Below are 16,977 nucleotides of genomic sequence, written 5' to 3' on the forward strand. Positions count from 1 at the left end.
TCATAGCCTCTGCCATCTATTTTTTGGAATAACTTATTAAGATAGGAACTAATTATGCCTTGAAACTTTTTTCTTTGTCACACTGTGTAGCACTCAGGCTGTTAGTTCCTCGACCAGGGATTGAACCTGTGCCCCCTGCACTGGGAGTGTGGAGTCTTTTTCTTTTAAGATTTATTTATTTGGCTGCACTGGACCTTCACTGCTGTGCACGAGCGTCCTCTGGTTGTGGCACGCAGGAGCGACTCTGTTGCGACATGCAGGCGTCTCATTGCATGGAGGACTTCTCTGCTGTGGAGCATGAGTGCTAGGCGTGTGGGCTCAGTAGTCTGTGGCAGTTGGGCTTAGTTGCCCTGTGGCGTGCGGGATCTTCCCAGACCAGGGATCAAACCCATTACCCCTGCCTTGGCAGGTGGATCCTTAACCACTAGACCAGCAGGGGAGGCCTGGGAATGTGGGGTCTTAACCACTGAGCCGGGGAAGTCCTGAACTTGACTTTTCCCGAGTAAAGGTTTTTGATCTTGATGAGGTCCAGGTCATCACTTTATCTCTCGTGGGCTGTGCTTTTGGTGTCACGGTTTTTTGTTTGTTTTTTTTACCAGCCCCAGGTCATGAAGATTTCCTTTTATGTTTCCTTCTGCAAATTTATAGTTTTTACATTTAGACATACTAACCACTTTGTTAACTTTTGTGTTAGATATTAGGCTAGTTTAAGGATTGCTTGTTTGTTTTTCTCTTGCATATGAATGTCCAGTTAGTGAAAATTCTATCCCTTCTCTGTCGAATCACCTTCACACCTTAGTTAGAGCTTACTGGTCGCGTCAGCAAAGCAGGGCTGGAAAGGAGCTTCCCCAGGCTGATGACAGGTATCGGCCACTTTCGAGAGGCTTGTATCCAAAACACAGAAAGAAGTCCCTCCTACAACTCAACAGTAAGAGCACCACAGCACAATGGAAAAATGGGCAGCGGATGTGAACAGATGTTTCTCCAAAGGAGATACACGCTGGAGCAGTAAGCAGATGATGGGATGCTCAGCATCATGAGCCACAATGGAAAAGGCAACTCCAACTATGAGGACATAGATACTCCTTCACCCAAAGGGTGGCTGTGACAAAAAATACTGACAGGTAGCAATCACGGGAAAATGTGAAGAAATTGGAACCCTTATATATTGCTGGTGAGAGTGTAAAACAGTCTGAAAAACAGCAATTCCTCAAATTGTTAAACATGGAGTTACATCATGACCCAGCAATTCCACTCCTAGGTACACACTCAAAAGAAATGAAGACACAGGTCCACATAAAATCTTGTTCAGAAAAAAATCTTGTATAAAGTGTCCATTGCAATATTATTTGTAACCAAAAAGTGGGAGCAACATAAATGTTCAGCTGATAAATAGATAATAAAATAAATCTGGAGTAAATAATGAAAGGTTACTTGGCAATAAAAAAGACTGAAGTAATGCCATACTCATTTGCTTTGTAAATTAAGTCACAAAAGACCACACTGTATGCTTTTATTAGCATGAAATGTCCAGAATAGGCAAATCTAAGGAATAGATTAGTGGTTGCCTAGAGTTTGGGAAATTGGGAAATAATCGGGGATTGATTGCTAAGTCTGGGGCTTCTTTTTGGGGGTGATGAAAATGTTCTAAGATTATGACATGTGTGAATATACCAAAAAACCTTGAATTCTAAACTTCAAATGTGTGAATTGAATAGTATGTGAATTATAATAAGCCTGATTAAAAAGTCGACCATACTGGTGTGGGTTTATTTCTGGACTCCAGTTTGTTCATATAGATCTATGCGCTTATCCTTTGATAATACCAACTGTTTTGATTACTTCAGATTTACAATGTCTTCTTTAAAAAAGTCATTTATTTGGCTTCCCTAGGTCTTAGTTGCAGCACGTGGGATTTAGTTCTCTGACCAAGGATTGAACCTGGGACCCTTGCATTGGGAGTAGTGTGTTAGCCACTGGGCCACTGGCGAAGTCCCCTATAATAAGTCTTAAAATTGGTTAGTGAGAATCCTCCAACTTCTCCCCTTCTTTTCCAGAATTGTCTTGGCTACTGTCTATATACATTTACATTTCTATATAAATTTTAGAGTGACTTTGTCTACGTCTACACAATTTCCTCCATGGATTTTGATTGGAGTTGCATTATATCAGTAGGTCATTTTGGAGGAGAACTGGCATCTTAACTACATTGCATCTTCTACCTCATGAACACAGTTTTCTATTTATTTAGTTCTTGATTTCTTTCATCAGCATTTTGCAATTTTCAGCACACAGATCCTATACATGTTTTGTTAGATTTATATCAAAGTATTTAATTTTGAGGGGAGCTAAAGTGTTATTCCTCTAAAATTTTTGGTTTTCACTTGTTTGCTTCTAGTAGAAGCAGAATTGAAGTTGTTTTGACCTTGTATCCTACAGCCTTGCTAAGCTCAATTATTTGTACTCAGATATTTTTAAGTAGAACATTTGGAATTTTCTATATAGACTTTATTATCATCTATGAATAGAGAGGGTGTTTCCCAGGTAGCTCAGTGGTCGAGAACCTCCCTGCCAATGCAGGAGACAAAAAAGATGTGGGCTGGATCCCTGGGTTGGGAAGATCCCCTGCAGAAGGTCATGACAACCCATTCTAGTATTCTTGCCTGAAGATTCCCATGGACAGAGAAGCCTGATGGGCTACAGTCCATGAGGTGACAAAGAATCGGACACAACTGAAGCAACTTAGCACACACTCAGGCATGCATGCATGAATAGAAAGAGTCTTCCTACCTTCTATTATGTATGTCATTTATTTTTCTTATTTTATTGTGTTGGCTAGGACTGCTAGCCAATAGTGAATAGTGGATACAGGGGACATCTTTGCCTTGTTTCTGATCTTAAACACCCAGTCCTTCAGAATTAACTAACACATTAGCTGTAGATTTGTTTTTTCTCTCTCTCTTTGAGATGTCCTTTACTATATTTAGTAACGACTTTCCTGTTTCTAGTTTGCTGAGAGTATTTATCATGAGTGGATACTGAATTCTGTCAAATGGTTTCTTTACATGAATTTATATGCTCATGTGATTTCTTCTTTAGACTGTTAATACAGTGGATCATACTGATTTATTTTCCCATGTGGAACCAGCCTTGTTTTTCTGAGGTAATCTTCATGTGGTTGTGGTTTTGTTTTTTTATGTTGCTTGATTCTATTTGCTAATACTGTTGCTTGATTCCATTTGCTAATATTTTGATGAGGATTTTTATGACATGATGACATTGGATTTTCTTTCCCCTTGTGGGTTGGCTGGATTTTCCCTGGTTCTTCATATGCAGAGTAATGTTGGATTGTATCCTGCATATTTAAACATTATTTCATAAATATCTGGTTTTATTTAGATTCCATTGAGAATGGTGACATTTTTGTTTTAGCACACAATCAACCCAGTTGGGTTCAAGCTGCACATTCCAAATAGCCTTGTGTGGATAGCGGTGTCAGCGTCAGTTCTGCTTTCAAAGCCGTTGCAGTGTTGTGTGAATTCTGTCCTCTGTGGGCACTGCTCAGTGGCCGGTGTGGGACCTGGGCAACGCTGGGTCCTGCGGTTCAGTTCTGGGACTTGGTGTGACACACACAGCTTGGGGCTGAGCCCAGAAGTCATAAACCATAAACCATAAACCAGAGAGCATGGTTGCTCTCTGGAGCCCCTTCTCTGGCTTGCCTCTGTCACTTTCTGGCTGCCTGGGGCTCCGCTTTCCAGTCCTCTGGCAGAAGTCTGGGGCCTTACTCACCTCACCCTCCTGAACACTCCCCCAGACTGAGCCTGCATCTTGAGACAGAAAAGTCCTGGCTCTCCCCCTCCCCTCAAGGCAAGTGGGCCCCACCCTCTGGATCACTACTCGAGGAGAGGGACCTCCCCCTAAAAAGGTGCCTGTGAGGCCTGCTGCAGTGACTGCAGCCTGCGTAGAGGTGGGACTGCCCAGGGGCCCCAAACCAGCAAACAGGGCCACCCCTCGCCATCCCGCTCCTCTCCCTCCTGGAGCCCCCTGGCGCAGGTGGAGGCCAGCCCGGGGACACAGAAGGAAGACCCTGAAACTCACCACCAGGCTGTGCCTCCCGTCCTGGTCCCCCCGCCCCGCCCGTTTCTGCTCTGTCTTCAGAGGCCTCGGTGCCTCCTGCACACCCTTCTCCTGCAGGTGCGTTGGCGGGGAGGGGCCAGGTCGGCCGAGTTACTCCATCTCACCCGAAACGGGAACCCAGCAGACGTGAAAGAAAAAGACCACACACATACATGACTCCTTGGTCTCGCCTGGGCAGCGCTTCCTGTCTCACCACCTTTGGCTTTTCTTTACCGAAGTGAGTGTGTGTGTGCATACATGCATTGTATTCTGGACCGCTGGAGCGTGAACTGCAGGCACCCTGACAATCCACCTGGACACGTCATCACGCCTCGCTCCAGAAATGGTCTCCTGGGGAGCATCCACCCTGGAGACCCCCGTGGCGATGCCACACACCACCCTTCTTCAGTGCATATTTGCACGATCAGTCCTTCCCCATCCATACGCTCATGATTTATATGTGTCCCTTGTAAACAGGGTGTATTTTGATTTAAAAAGAAAAACAAAAGACTGATCATCTTAGTCTTTCCATGGGAATGTTTAGTCCATTTGCATCTAATGTGATTACTGATAAATTAGTTTGTAAACCTGCTGTCTTTAGAAGTTTTCTAATTTCTGCAGCTGCTCTATTCCCCCCACCCCTTTCTTGTCCATGGGGCTGATTAGGGAGAAAAGTTCTATGGTTTCTTCCCACGGGTGTGAGCACTAGGTCTGCTTATGTTCCTTCCACTCTGCACCAAGAAGCTGCCAAGTGCCGTCTTAACTCACTACAGGTAGCTGGCCCTCTGCCTTTCACTCTTACTTCACAGGCCATTGTTGGTTTGTATTTTATCTTCCTGTTTTCTAAAACAGTATCATTCCTAAGCACCTGTAATTTTTTTTAATGTGCCTCAGTCCACTTTTTTTTTTTAAAGAACCTTTGTTGAATTTGTTACAACATTGCTTCTGTTTTTAAGTTTTGTGTTTTCAGGCAAGTGGCTTGTGGGACTTCAGCTCCTTGACCAGGGATCAAATGTGCATCCCCTACATTGGAAGGTGAGGTCTCAACCACCGGACTGCCAGGGCAGTCCCAGTTTACGTTTTTATGTTTTAAGAAAATATCTATTTGGCTTTGGCAGGTCTTCGTTGCAGCAGGCGGGATCTTCGGTCTTCCCTGCAGCACGAAGGGGTGGAACCCAGGCCCCTGCAGCGGGAGCACAGAGTCTTAGCCACTGGACCTCCAGGGAGGCCCTGCTAGGCATCATCATCACTACTGTAATAGTCTGTGTTAAGACTGCCCCGTGGATTTGCTGTGTCTTGCGCTCAGCTTTCCCTCCTGCCTCCCTGATCTCATATCTGGGATTCGTTTCTTTGCCCCGAGTGCCTCCTTTAGCAAGCCTGCTACAGCAGACTCTGTCTCTGAGTAAAGTCAGATTTTAGGTCGGCAGTTGTATTAGTAACCCACTGCTGCTGTGACAAGTTGCTACAGATGAACGCAGCACATACTCAGTCTTACAGTTCTGCAGTCTCACTGGGCTAAAACCCAGATGCTCTAGAGGAGAGTGGTTTCTGTGCCTTTCCAGCTTCTAGAGGCGCCTGTATTTCTTGGCTCCTGGCCACTCCCTGCACCTTCCAAGCTGGCTGTAGCCTCTTCAGATTTCTCTGACCCTGGAACCCCACCTCCCTCCCACAAGGAGGCTGGTGATGACAACGCCTGCCCTGGCAATCTGGGATGATCCCAGATCTCAAGGCCATGATCTAATCACATCATCCAGAGGGAGCCGGCATGCGTCCCAAGTGTTCTGGGCCTGGCTGGGGAGGGGGGTGGGGTGGGGGGGTGGGTGGGCAGGGTGTGGACACACAGATGGGGGATTGGGAGGCAAGAGCTGGGTGCTGGGCAGTGAGGGGTGCGTGGCGTGCAGAGCACTGATGCAGGCGTGCAGGCTCTTCCTTCCCAGCAGCCCCTGGGTGAGTGGGGAGGGCAGAGGGGGACAGGAGGTGGGCAGGGAGGCCTGGCCGGCAGCCCCGCCTCGAGGGCGGATGGCGGCGGGAGGTGTGGGCTCAGGGCACCCAGGCCTGGCCTCCTCCACCTCCCCAGCCAGCCAGGGTGGGCCTGCCACGGGGCTGCTGGTGGTGCCCGCTGACCAGTCAGAACCTGCACCTCCATGCTACAGGAAGTGGCCTTGGTACCCGGGCCCTGGTCCCTGGAGACCTTCCTGGGGAAGGTGAACTGTCCTCGTGGATCTGGGGCCCCTCCCCGGGCACAGAGGCATCTGTGAGGCCCTGACTGCACTTCCGCCAGTGAGAGCCAGTGTATGAGTGGCTGTGGGCGCTGGTATCCGGCACTCCACCATCCTGAGAGCTCAGCTCCAGAGCATCTCAGCGTCTCCCTCATGCTTCTCAGGGACGGCCCAGGAGGGCTTGCTGGCTCCAGGGCGCCCCTGGGGGCCGGGTGCGGGGGAAGGGCACATCATCTGTGCCCATCATCTGCAGAGACTCGGCCAGCTGTGTGGGACCAGGCGCTGCCCGGGCCTGGGTGCGAGCAGACAGGGACCCAGGGGGTCCTTTCACCTTCTGATCTGCTCTCCTCCGTCAGCGGCAGCAGGCAGGCAGCGGGTGCGTGCCCCTCCGCCGTCCCGGGGTGGACGTGGCTGCGATGTTGGGGGCGGTGCTCAGTGAGGGCCGGCGGGGGGGAGGGTACTCCGGTGGGTGGAAAGCGGCCTGAGCCTCCAAACCTTAGCATGCTACCCGATGGCTGCCCACCGCTCCTGTTCTCTGGCCTCAGATGAGGACCGGGGAGAGGAAAGTGGAGGAACCCAGGGCCCAGGGTCTCTGGGAGGCGGCACTATGTCCGCAAACGAGGTCCCATGGGGCCCCCTGCAGATGGGCGGCGGCCACCCGGGCCCGCCTCGGGGCCAGCTCCGCGGTAAGACCGCCTGTTGCCGGCGATCAGAGTCGCCCTGGTCGGCGGCCTGGGTGTGGGCTGCCGCAGAATTTCAGGGCGCCCGAGTCTCTCTCGGGTTGCCGAGTGACGCCGGTGGAGAGGCTTCCCGGGCCGCGCATGGAGCCCGGGGGCGTCCGGCTTCCTAGTGCCGCGGTCCGGGCGCCGCTGCCTCGCAGCGCTGTCGCCCTGGCAACCGGCGCCGCTGAGGGGTGGGGGCGCGGGGACCCCAGTCCGGGTCCTGCGGGCGCGGGCGGCCGGGAGCGTGGGGCGGGGCCTCGGGCCGGGGGCGGGGCGCGCGCGGGCGGGGGGCGCCGCGGAGCCGAGGAGAGCGCGGCCTCGGCGGGCGCGCAGACAGGCTCCGTGGGGCCAGGCCCCGCGCGCGCAACATCTAGCCGGCGGCGGGTAGGTGCGGGCAGGGCGCGCGGGCAGGGCGCCCTGGTGAGCCCCGAGTGCCCGGCCGCAGGGGCGGCAGGGTGCAGGGGCAGCGCTGCAGGGTGAGGCCTGGCGGCCGGACTGCCTGGACCAGGCCCTGTCGGGGGGAGCGGGCGGAGCGGACCGAGGAGCCGAGACGCAGCCTGCCGGGAGCGGCCCAACCCCTTCACCGGCCTCCGTCCGATCGGGCTGCGGGAGGGCCGCCTTCTCCTCTCCCCTTGCCACTCCTTGTGGGCACTGAGGGATGCGTGCAAGGCGCCAGGGAAGAGGCGGGCAGCGAGCCGCCCAGAGGCACCGGAGTCTGTGAGGTCCGGGCAGCCGAGCAGGAGGCCCCGGGCCGGGCTCAGGACGGCGGGGGCAGCAGGGCCTGGGGCCGGTCCCCAGGGAGAGGCCCGGCGGCTGTGGGGGGAGGGCGGCCAGGCCCTGGCTCCAGCCTTTCAGGGCAGGGGCTGGGGCTCCAAGTGCGAGCGCCGATCGGGACAGTCTGTCTGGCCCCGGCGGCCCCGGCCCAGGTCTGATGAGCGCCTGAGGGAGCGGAAACGCTGTGGAGTGGATGGGAGGTGGGGTGCGCGGTGCAGCAGCCGTTTGGCTCGTTGGCCGGGCCAAGGGCTGGGATGAAGGAGATTCCCAGGCCGCTGCTGCAGCCACAGGAGGGGGAGCTTCGTGGGTCAAGGGTGTCCACTCGGGGGTCGGTGAAGAAGGGGTGGGTGTGTGATGGAGGGCAGGAGCTCATGAAATTGTGGGCGCAGGGGCTAGACCGATGACCCTTCCAAGGCATCTTCTACTCCAGGCGTCCACACTCAGAGTGGTGGGGTCCTGGGTGTGGCGGCGGAGACCCTGGGAGGTGGGTGCCAGGCGGGGCAGCAGCTGGGATGAGACCAGGGCTGGAGGTGCCCACGTGGACGGGGGCCTTCTTCCCCAGGCCGTGGGGGCTGTGGTGTCACCAGGGCGGGTCGAGCACTGGCTCCACAGTCGCGGGTGACATTAAATTTTATGTCTTTGTCTAGACAGGGCAGTAAACAGAGCTCTGGGGCCAGGGGTGCTGTGGGGGAGAGCAGAGGGGTGGGGAGCCCGGCTAGGAGTGAGCCTCAAGTGACTTTGGGTGGATGAGGCCGGGGCCCTCAGGGTGTCAGCGGGCACAGGGGTGCTGACCCACAGCCTGGTGTGGGCCGTGACAGCCAGGGCCAGGGGTGTGAGAGGGGCGCTGGGGCTTGTGGCCCAGGCGGGCGGTAGCAGAAGAGGCTTCCTAAGATTGCCCCCAAGGCTCGGGGGCAGGGAGCGACTGGGGGCCCACCCCTTCGTGCTGAGCGGGGCGAGCTGGCATGGGGCTGGGGGAGTGCAGAGGGCAGGGGTCGCTGCCAGCGCAGTAGGGAGCCACGGTGCGCGCAGGGCGGAAGAGAACGGGCCACGTGCCCTGTGGACGGTGGGCCAGAGGCAAGACCGAGTCTGCGGACGCAGGGAGGAAAGGTGGGGCTGCGAGGCAGAGGCAGTGGGGCGCGGAGGGGCTTTGGGGATGGGCTCATCCGGGGCCTGGATGACTCTCAGTCCTGGATCGGAGAACCTGCCCAGAGCCCCGGCTCCTCGCGCCTTCGTTTCTCGCCGAGCCGAGGGCGCACGCTCGCGTCCCGCCCGGTGCGGCGCCGCGAGCGAGGCCGCCCAAGCGGGAACGGCCGCGGGACGGGACCCCGGGCGAGCGGCGCGGGCCGCTGGAGCCGGAGGGAGAAACCCTCGGGCCGTCCGGGGCGCGCGCGGCGGGGAGCAGCCGCTTCCGTCCTCGCCCCTCCTTGGCTTCGGCGGGAAGGCGGCCCCGGCCTCAGGTGCGGCGGTGGCGCCCCCTGGAGGCCTGGGCCCGGCGCGCGGCCCCGCGTGCGCGCGCGCGCGGCAGAGCCCGGCCCGGGGCGCGGACAGGACCCCCTCGGGGGAAGCGCGCCGGGGGTGGGGTGGGAACGGCCGCTCGCTCTGCGTACTGACCCCGTCTGCTCTGATCTCCCCAGATTCCGAGCTCGCCGGCCGGAGCAGCGGCGCCCGCGGGTCGGCTGGACAGGCCCCGCGCCATGCCCGCGGGCTGAGCGCCGCCGCCGCCGCAGGGCCTCGTCCCGCCTCGCGTGGGACCGCGCGCGCCCAGGTCGGGGCCCAGGCGGCCGACCATGGTGCTGCCTCCCCCGGACCGGCGCCACGTGTGCCTGACTACGCTGGTGATCATGGGCAGCATGGCGGTCATGGACGCGTACCTGGTGGAGCAGAACCAGGGCCCGCGTAAGATCGGCGTGTGCATCATCGTGCTGGTGGGCGACGTGTGCTTCCTGCTGGTGCTGCGCTATGTGGCCGTGTGGGTGGGCGCCGAGGTGCGCACGGCCAAGCGCGGCTACGCCATGATCCTCTGGTTCCTCTACGTCTTCGTGCTGGAGATCAAGCTCTACTTCGTCTTCCAAAACTACAAGGCGGCGCGGCGCGGCGCGGCCGACCCGGTGGCGCGCAAGGCGCTGACGCTGCTGCTGTCGGTGTGCGTGCCCGGCCTCTTCCTGCTGCTGGTGGCGCTCGACCGCATGGAGTACGTGCGCACCTACCGGAAGCGCGAGGACCTGCGCGGCCGCCTCTTCTGGGTGGCGCTGGACCTGCTGGACCTGCTGGACATGCAGGCCGGCCTGTGGGAGCCGCCGCGCAGCGGGCTGCCCCTCTGGGCCGAGGGCCTCACCTTCTTCTACTGCTACATGCTGCTGCTGGTGCTGCCGTGCGTGGCGCTCAGCGAGGTCAGCATGCAGGGCGAGCACATCGCGCCGCAGAAGATGATGCTCTATCCCGTGCTCAGCCTCGCCACCGTCAACGTGGTGGCCGTGCTGGCGCGCGCCGCCAACATGGCTCTCTTCCGCGACAGCCGCGTCTCCGCCATCTTCGTGGGCAAGAACGTGGTGGCGCTGGCCACCAAGGCCTGCACCTTCTTGGAGTACCGGCGCCAGGTGCGCGACTTCCCGCCGCCCGCGCTGGCGCTGGAGCTGCAGCCGCCCGCCCCGCAGCGCAACTCGGTGCCGCCGCCCCCGCCGCTGCACGGCCCCCCGGGCCGCCCCCGCGGCCCCTCGCCCACGCGCGACGCCCTGGACACGTGACCGGGGCCCCCGGACTCCGAGACGCGTGGCGGCAGGCGCGCGCGGTTTGCATGGGATGGGGTGGGGTCGGGTGCGGAGAGCGCCCCTACCCGCGGGGCCTGCGGCCGCGCCTTCATCTCAGGGATCCCTCGGACCACGGACCTCGGCCCCGGCTCCTCCCGCTCGCCCCAGCGCCGGGCCAGTGTGTGCGGCCCGGGCCGGAGCGGGGAGGGTCCCGCCTCCACCCACGGGGGGTCTGGGTGGCAAGGGAGGACAGAGTGGGCCGAGGTCTGGTCGCTTGGGGTCCCTCGGTGGGGGCCTCTGGTTCAGCGGTTGGGACCGAGGAGGCCTCTGTCATTTTAAAGACTCGTGTTTACAGTTTTGTATGTAAGGTGGCCGTGCTCTGCCTGTTTGATGCGTCCAGTCTCTGATAGCCCGGGAGGGGCGCGGGCGGGACGCGGTGTGCGCGACTGATGGCGGGGTGGGGCCTGTGTCCTTCCCAGGCCTCCTCCCAGGGGCCTCTCCCTAGCCCCTGCGGGCCAGCATTTCTCAGGCACTCTGAGACAGACCCTCCAGCCTCCGTGACCCCACCCCTACCCCCACCCCCTCCCCGACATTCCCTCCCGAGATGCTGGCCCTGTCCCTGCCGCCCTCCCGCCCCAGCCCAAAAGTGTCCCTTGCCCAGGTTTCCCTGACACCGTGGGGGCTCTCCCTGGCCAGGACAGACGGATGCCAGATGGAACCTGGCCCCGGCTAGGCTCCCTGCGGCCCGGGTCAGGGGAGTGGAGCCCGGACGCCTGGGAAGCTGGCGGCACCCGGGGCCCAGGGCTCAGTGCCCAGAGGCACAGAACTGCCGCCTTGCCGGCTGGTCTGTCTGGACAGCCCACGGGAAGAAGCTCATCTGCAGGGCTCTCTGCGGCTCCGCCCAGGCCCTCACACCTGAGATGTGACTCTGGGCACCCAGAAGGCCTGGGAGGGTCTCGTAGCTTCTGGGGAGGGGCCCTTTGCCTGGGGCTTGGTGAGGCTGTGGACCAGCCTGCTTGAGGAGGCCTTGCAGACCTTTCCTGGCTTCCTGAGGTGGCTTCCGGAGGCCAGAAGTGAACGCAGCGCTGGCCAGCTGACCGTCCCTCACTCATCAGCTCACAGGTCCTCATGGAGTATCCACGCCCTGCTGGCCCCAAGCAGGCCCTGATGCTGATCCAGGCAGACTGTCCCTGTGGACGCGGTCAGGCCACGGGGCCTGTCCGGAGGGGTCCACACTGGGAGGCCTTCCTCAGAGCAGGTTTGGAGCCCGCGCCGAGGCCTGGGTGGGACAGGCCTGGGAGGAGCTTGGCGGGCTCTGAGGCGGTGGGGCCTGGCGGGGGCGTGGCGGGCTCTGGCCCCAAGAGTGGCAGCCCCACCAGACCTGCTCCAAGTTGGGGGTGAGGGCTGGGGTCACTGCATGGGGACCCTGGGTGGCCCTGGGGGATGGGAGCTCGACCAGAAGTGGGGGCACATCTACTAAGACAGGCGCTGGCAGGGTGGACGGTCACGCAGGAGTTTTGGGGGAAACCAAGAATTTTGTATGAGGCCCCCCACGTGGAGAGGATCCTGGGTCCGTCTTAGAAGGGGACATGGGGCTGGACAAGGCCCGGGCTGGGGGGCCCCTGGACTCGCGGTGGGGGCGGGGAAGGGCCTGTGGCCAGGGATCCAGAGGTTGGCTGGGTGGAGGGGCGAGTGGGGACACAGCTAGGAGGCCACAGTCAACTCTGCACGACGGTGTCGGGAGACTGGGCGGAGGCTCCTCTTGAGTGAGGTCAGGAGCGAGGGGCAGGGACGGGACCCCGGGTGCCGCCGAGTCCTGGGGAGGCGGGGCTGAGGGCGGCCAGGGGCCTGGGCCTGGGAGGGCGTGTCCAGGTGCCCCCATTTCTGCCCCTCGGGCCCTCCTCCAGGCCAGGGCAGGTGCATCCCTCACAGCTCCTCCCCCAGACCTCTGCCCACAAGGGCGAGGGTTGGAGAAGGCCCAGGCTGGCCTCTGCGAACTCGAGCCGTCCAAGCCAGGGAGACCCCCATCCCTATGTGCTGGCGGGCTGCCCTGCCGGCATCTAGGAGCTCACCTGGGCCCACTGCGTGTCTCCTGCACCCACGAGTGAGGCCCTGAGGTCCTGGGCCTGCCCCCGCGCTCACAGGGCGGCTCCAGCCTGGCCTCCGCCGGGGGGCTTGGTGTCAGCGTGTGTCTGGGGACGGAGAGCCCGCAGCCTTGAGGACACATCGTCCCACCATGTTCCCCATCTCGGGGCGCTACCGATGCCTCCCCGGCGGTCCAAGGACCGCAGCAGCAGGGAGCCTCATGTCATCTCAGAAGCAGCGTCCGAGCTGGGGCAGGCGGGGTGGGGCTCCCCTTGCGAGCCTCTGTGTGTCGCTAGGGGCATCCCGCAGGGGCCCGAGTCTAGAACTCAGTCTGGGACAGCTGTGTTCTGAGGCTGGACTCAGGAGCGCGGTCCCTGCCTCATCAGTCCTGGGTGCTGGCAGAAGGCAAGGCTCCTGGCTTCAAGCCTAGGGCATCCTCTCCTCTCCTGGTGTGAGGGGCCCCCGTGGGCCCCTTCCTCTTGCAGGAGCAGAAGGGCAGCCGGGCCTCACCTGCCATGGGGCCCAGGCAGGGTCGGCTGCCCTGCAGACGCAGCTCCTCCCTCAGGACGAAAACGCTGCGACTCCTGACCCGTCTTGTTCCCCAGCACGTTCATTCTTCTGTAGGAGAACAGTCTCATGTATTAATAGTAAAAGCCCACCTTGGCAACACTGAAGCCCCTCACATTGAGTATGACCTGCACCTCACCGTATCAGAGTCCTGCGTGCAGCGACGCCCTGGCGACCCCATGGGCTCCATGGTGGGCTTGGGAGAGGCTTGCCCAGCACCCCCGGCCGGTCAGGACGCTGCCACCGGCCGGCCTCCGGGGCCTCTGGCTGATGGTGGGGCCGGAGGCTCCGGAGTCACCGGCCTCTTGAGACTGAAGGGAAGGCAGCTTAACTGGTGGCAAAAGCCGGGTGACTGCCGCGTCATCAGAGAAAGATGGAGGGGAAGACCCCCAATCAGGCTGGGCGCTGCCCGGGGCAGGGGTCAGCAGAGTACACAGGTGCCCAGGGGCCAGGGAGGAGGGGTGTGTGAGTCAGGGGTCTGCGGAGAGACAGCCGGCAGGGGGACACCCGGCAGGAGACCTCTGAGCCCCTGGAAGCCGAGAGGCCCCATGACCTGTGGCCTGGAGGCCAGAGGGCTGTGGCGCCGTTCAGTCTGAGTCCCGAGGTCCAGGAGCGCGGCATCCAAGGAGAAGCAGGCAGGTGACACAAAATCACGAGTCACAGGTGGGCAGGGAGGAGGTGGGTAGGCCGCTGGGGAGCAGGAGGCCAGCGGGCAGTTCAGGTCCGCTGAGGAGGAAGCCTGCTGGGTTTGCGGGCAGCCACCTGTCACGGTGACGTCTGTGCCTCTCCTCAGCCCCGTGCTCAACCTGGACTCCACTCCATCCTTCCCGGCGATGGGTCACGGAGGAAGGCGTGCTGACCTCACCGTGGACTCATCCGCGTCCCCCCAGAGAGACGTGGAGCCGGAGGGGAGAGCGGCTGGACGACGTGGACGCTGGTGATGCTCCCACGCGAGTCTGGAGGTTGTCCAGGCGGCTGGTCTGCCCGCCCCCGGGACAAAGACACCCCCTCCCGGCCTGTGGCTCCTCCCTGAGTCCCGCTGGAGAGGCGCGGGTCGGGGTGGAAGACCTCAAAGGAATGTGACGCCCCCCCCCCCCCCTACTCCCCCACCCCGGCCCCGCGGCTCTTGGCCTTGTTCGCGTATAGAAATTGACCAGAGGCCAGACAGGAGATTCAGGCGAGGCTTTACTGGGGCCCTGCTGCCGCCGGGAGAGAGGGCGAGTAACAAGCTCCCTCGCTCGCTCCCCGCGGCGGCGAGCGTGTTCTTTACTGGGGTGCGGGCAGGACGCGGTCCAGAGGTGGGGCCGGGGCGGGGCGGGGCGGGGTCTCACTGGTCTGCCCGCCCTTGGTGGTGCGGCGCGCAGGGACGTGGGCGGCGCGCTGCTTTCGCGCGGGCTCTGCAAGGAGCAGCTGGGCTTTCTGCATCTTGTCGTCCACGACTCGCCCGAGCTGCTCGTGCCCAGCGCTCTGTTCAGCCCCCTGCAGGTCCTTTGTGTTTTGTTGCCAGAGGAGACGTCCGACCACGTGCCAGCCCTGCAGCGCAGGGTCCTGGCCTCGCCTGTGTCGGGGCCGCTGGTAGCATCTCTTCCTGTGGTTCTCAGAAGCTGGCCCAAGACTGTGCCCAGCTTAACCCCGCTGTCCTGACCTCGGACACCCGGGTCCACAGGGGGAGGTGCCCGGGTACAATTCTGTTCTGGAGGAAGGGGGTCCACACTGGGGCCACTTACGTCTCCCACTTATGTCTCTTTCAGCTTTCCAGATTCTTCAGTTTTTACCCTGACATTCTCACCGGCAGAGTTTGAGCCTCCACCCATGAGGCGGGTGGGAGTGTGTCTCAGCCACCTGGTTGGGCTGGAGAGCCAGCCGCACTCACGTTTCCTGCCTTAATCGAAAGGTTGAGCATCTCACGTCTCCGTGGAACATTCGTGGTCTTCTGTGAATGGCTTGTATTCCGTTTTTCTATTTGACTGTGTTTTCCTTGCTGGTTTAGAGGCACCCTGTGTAAATTCTGGTCACAGTCTTCTTGTCTTAAATGGACACCAGGTGCAGAGAATCAGGGATCATTACCATTGTTTCATGATATGCTCCCTTCCTGGGTCCACGCTGGGTGTGCGTTATGCACACAGTCAGTCCTTTGTTATTTAAATCACAGAGGCACCTGCAAACCCACCACCCGAAACCAAAGCTGAAATCTCGACACTGACTGCATTTCTCTGAGGCCCACCCGCCCATCCCTGCCGTGTTCAGAGGCAGCTTCACCCTCAGTCCTGGGAGAGCCTGTCTTTTCTTTCCATTTTGTGCAGATTTATTGAACCCTGGTTGGGAAGATCCCCTGGAGGAGGGCATGACAACCCACTCCAGCATTGTTGCCTGGAGAATCCCAGGGACAGAGGAGCCTGGAGAGCTATATGGTCAACGGGGTTGCGAAGAGTCGGACACGACTGAAGTGACTTAGCATGCACGGCACATCACGCTATTTACATATTCTTCTCTGACTGACGTTTCACTCCGCATTTTACTGAGATTCATCCATTCTGTTGCGTGTCTGTTAATTCATTCTGCTGCCAGTGTGTGAATACTCCACACTCTCCCATCCCGCCCCATCCACGGGTATTTGGATTTGCCAGACTTTTGGCACCATGAGCCACCCTGCCGTGACTGCTCCTGCGTCACTCATCCTGGGTTGACGTACTCAGGAGCAAAACTGTGGGGGTGCAGGTTGGGGCTGTCAGCCTTCCCCAGGTGATACCACTCAGCTTCCCAGAGGCTGTCGAGTATCGCCCTCAGCCTCCCCCAAGCTTGGTGCCTCTGCATCCAGGGCGGCTGTTGATGGTTTAACATCAAGATCCTCGATTCTCGGTCTCTGATCTTCGCTTTTGCCCAGCGCACTTGGAGAGTTGGTCTTGGACGGTCTTGAGTCCCCGCTCTGTGCCTGAGCGTGCAGCTGTGCTTCTCACCCTCGCCTCGCCACGGCCTGGGAGTCGAGCGGGGGCGTCAGGTGTGGGAAATCCATCGCCACCGATTCCGCCGTCTGACCCCTCTGCTGGTTTTGGGCGTGCGTGGCTGCTGGAGCCTCGCGGGTGATGGTGTCACTTTTGTGCCTGTGTTGCCTTTGCTGCGCACATCGTCATGCTAGATTTAGGTTCCCGTAAGTTGGTAACAGGTTCAGTCCTCCCGGTTCTTTGTTGCTCCGTCTCTCTCTTTTTGATTGCTTATTTTCAAAGTTTGTGGCTGCGCTGGGTCTCCGTTGCCGTGTGGGCTTGCTCTAGGTGCGGTGCGTGGGGGCTCCTCTCTAGCTGGGGGTTGCTGGCTGCTCCTGTTTGCAGAGTGCGGGCTCCAGGGCACGTGGGCTTCAGTAGCCGTGGTGCCTCGGCTTGGCGGCCCCGCAGCCTGTGGGACTGCCCAGACCAGGGATCGAACCCTCGTCCCCTTATTGGCAGGTGAATTCTTAACCACTGGACCCCCTGGGACGCCCTGTGAGTGTCTTTTTGTCGCTACTCATCCTTTGCGCCTCACAGTCCATTCTGCCCTGAGAGCGCTGTGCCACACGCGCGCGTTTGCGTTTCTGTGCTGTGTGTTCCCGTCATTCTGAAGCCCTCTGCTGTGGACGGTTCCCACCACCCCCGCGCGCTGAAGCCCCACCCCAGTGGGTAGTGTTGGGAGGCGGTGAGGGTCCGATGAGGTCAGGCTGGCATTTACTCCAGGACGTGCAGCCCCCAGGGCTCTGAGACCGACCTGCCTGATGCT

General features: G+C 59.8%; 1 protein-coding gene across 1 annotated transcript; it reads left to right on the forward strand.

Annotated features, from left to right (window-relative positions):
* Positions 1-7,353: 7,353 nt before the first annotated feature.
* TMEM121 (transmembrane protein 121) lies at positions 7,354-10,932 on the forward strand. Its single transcript, XM_065906509.1, has 2 exons — positions 7,354-7,441; positions 9,466-10,932. Exon 2 carries the CDS (start codon positions 9,619-9,621, stop codon positions 10,573-10,575), a length of 957 nt encoding a protein of 318 aa, XP_065762581.1. The 5' UTR covers positions 7,354-7,441; positions 9,466-9,618; the 3' UTR covers positions 10,576-10,932.
* The last annotated feature ends 6,045 nt before the right edge of the window (positions 10,933-16,977 follow it).

The sequence above is a fragment of the Muntiacus reevesi genome, chromosome 15 (assembly GCF_963930625.1).
Source record: "Muntiacus reevesi chromosome 15, mMunRee1.1, whole genome shotgun sequence".
Classification (NCBI taxonomy): Eukaryota; Metazoa; Chordata; class Mammalia; order Artiodactyla; family Cervidae; genus Muntiacus; species Muntiacus reevesi.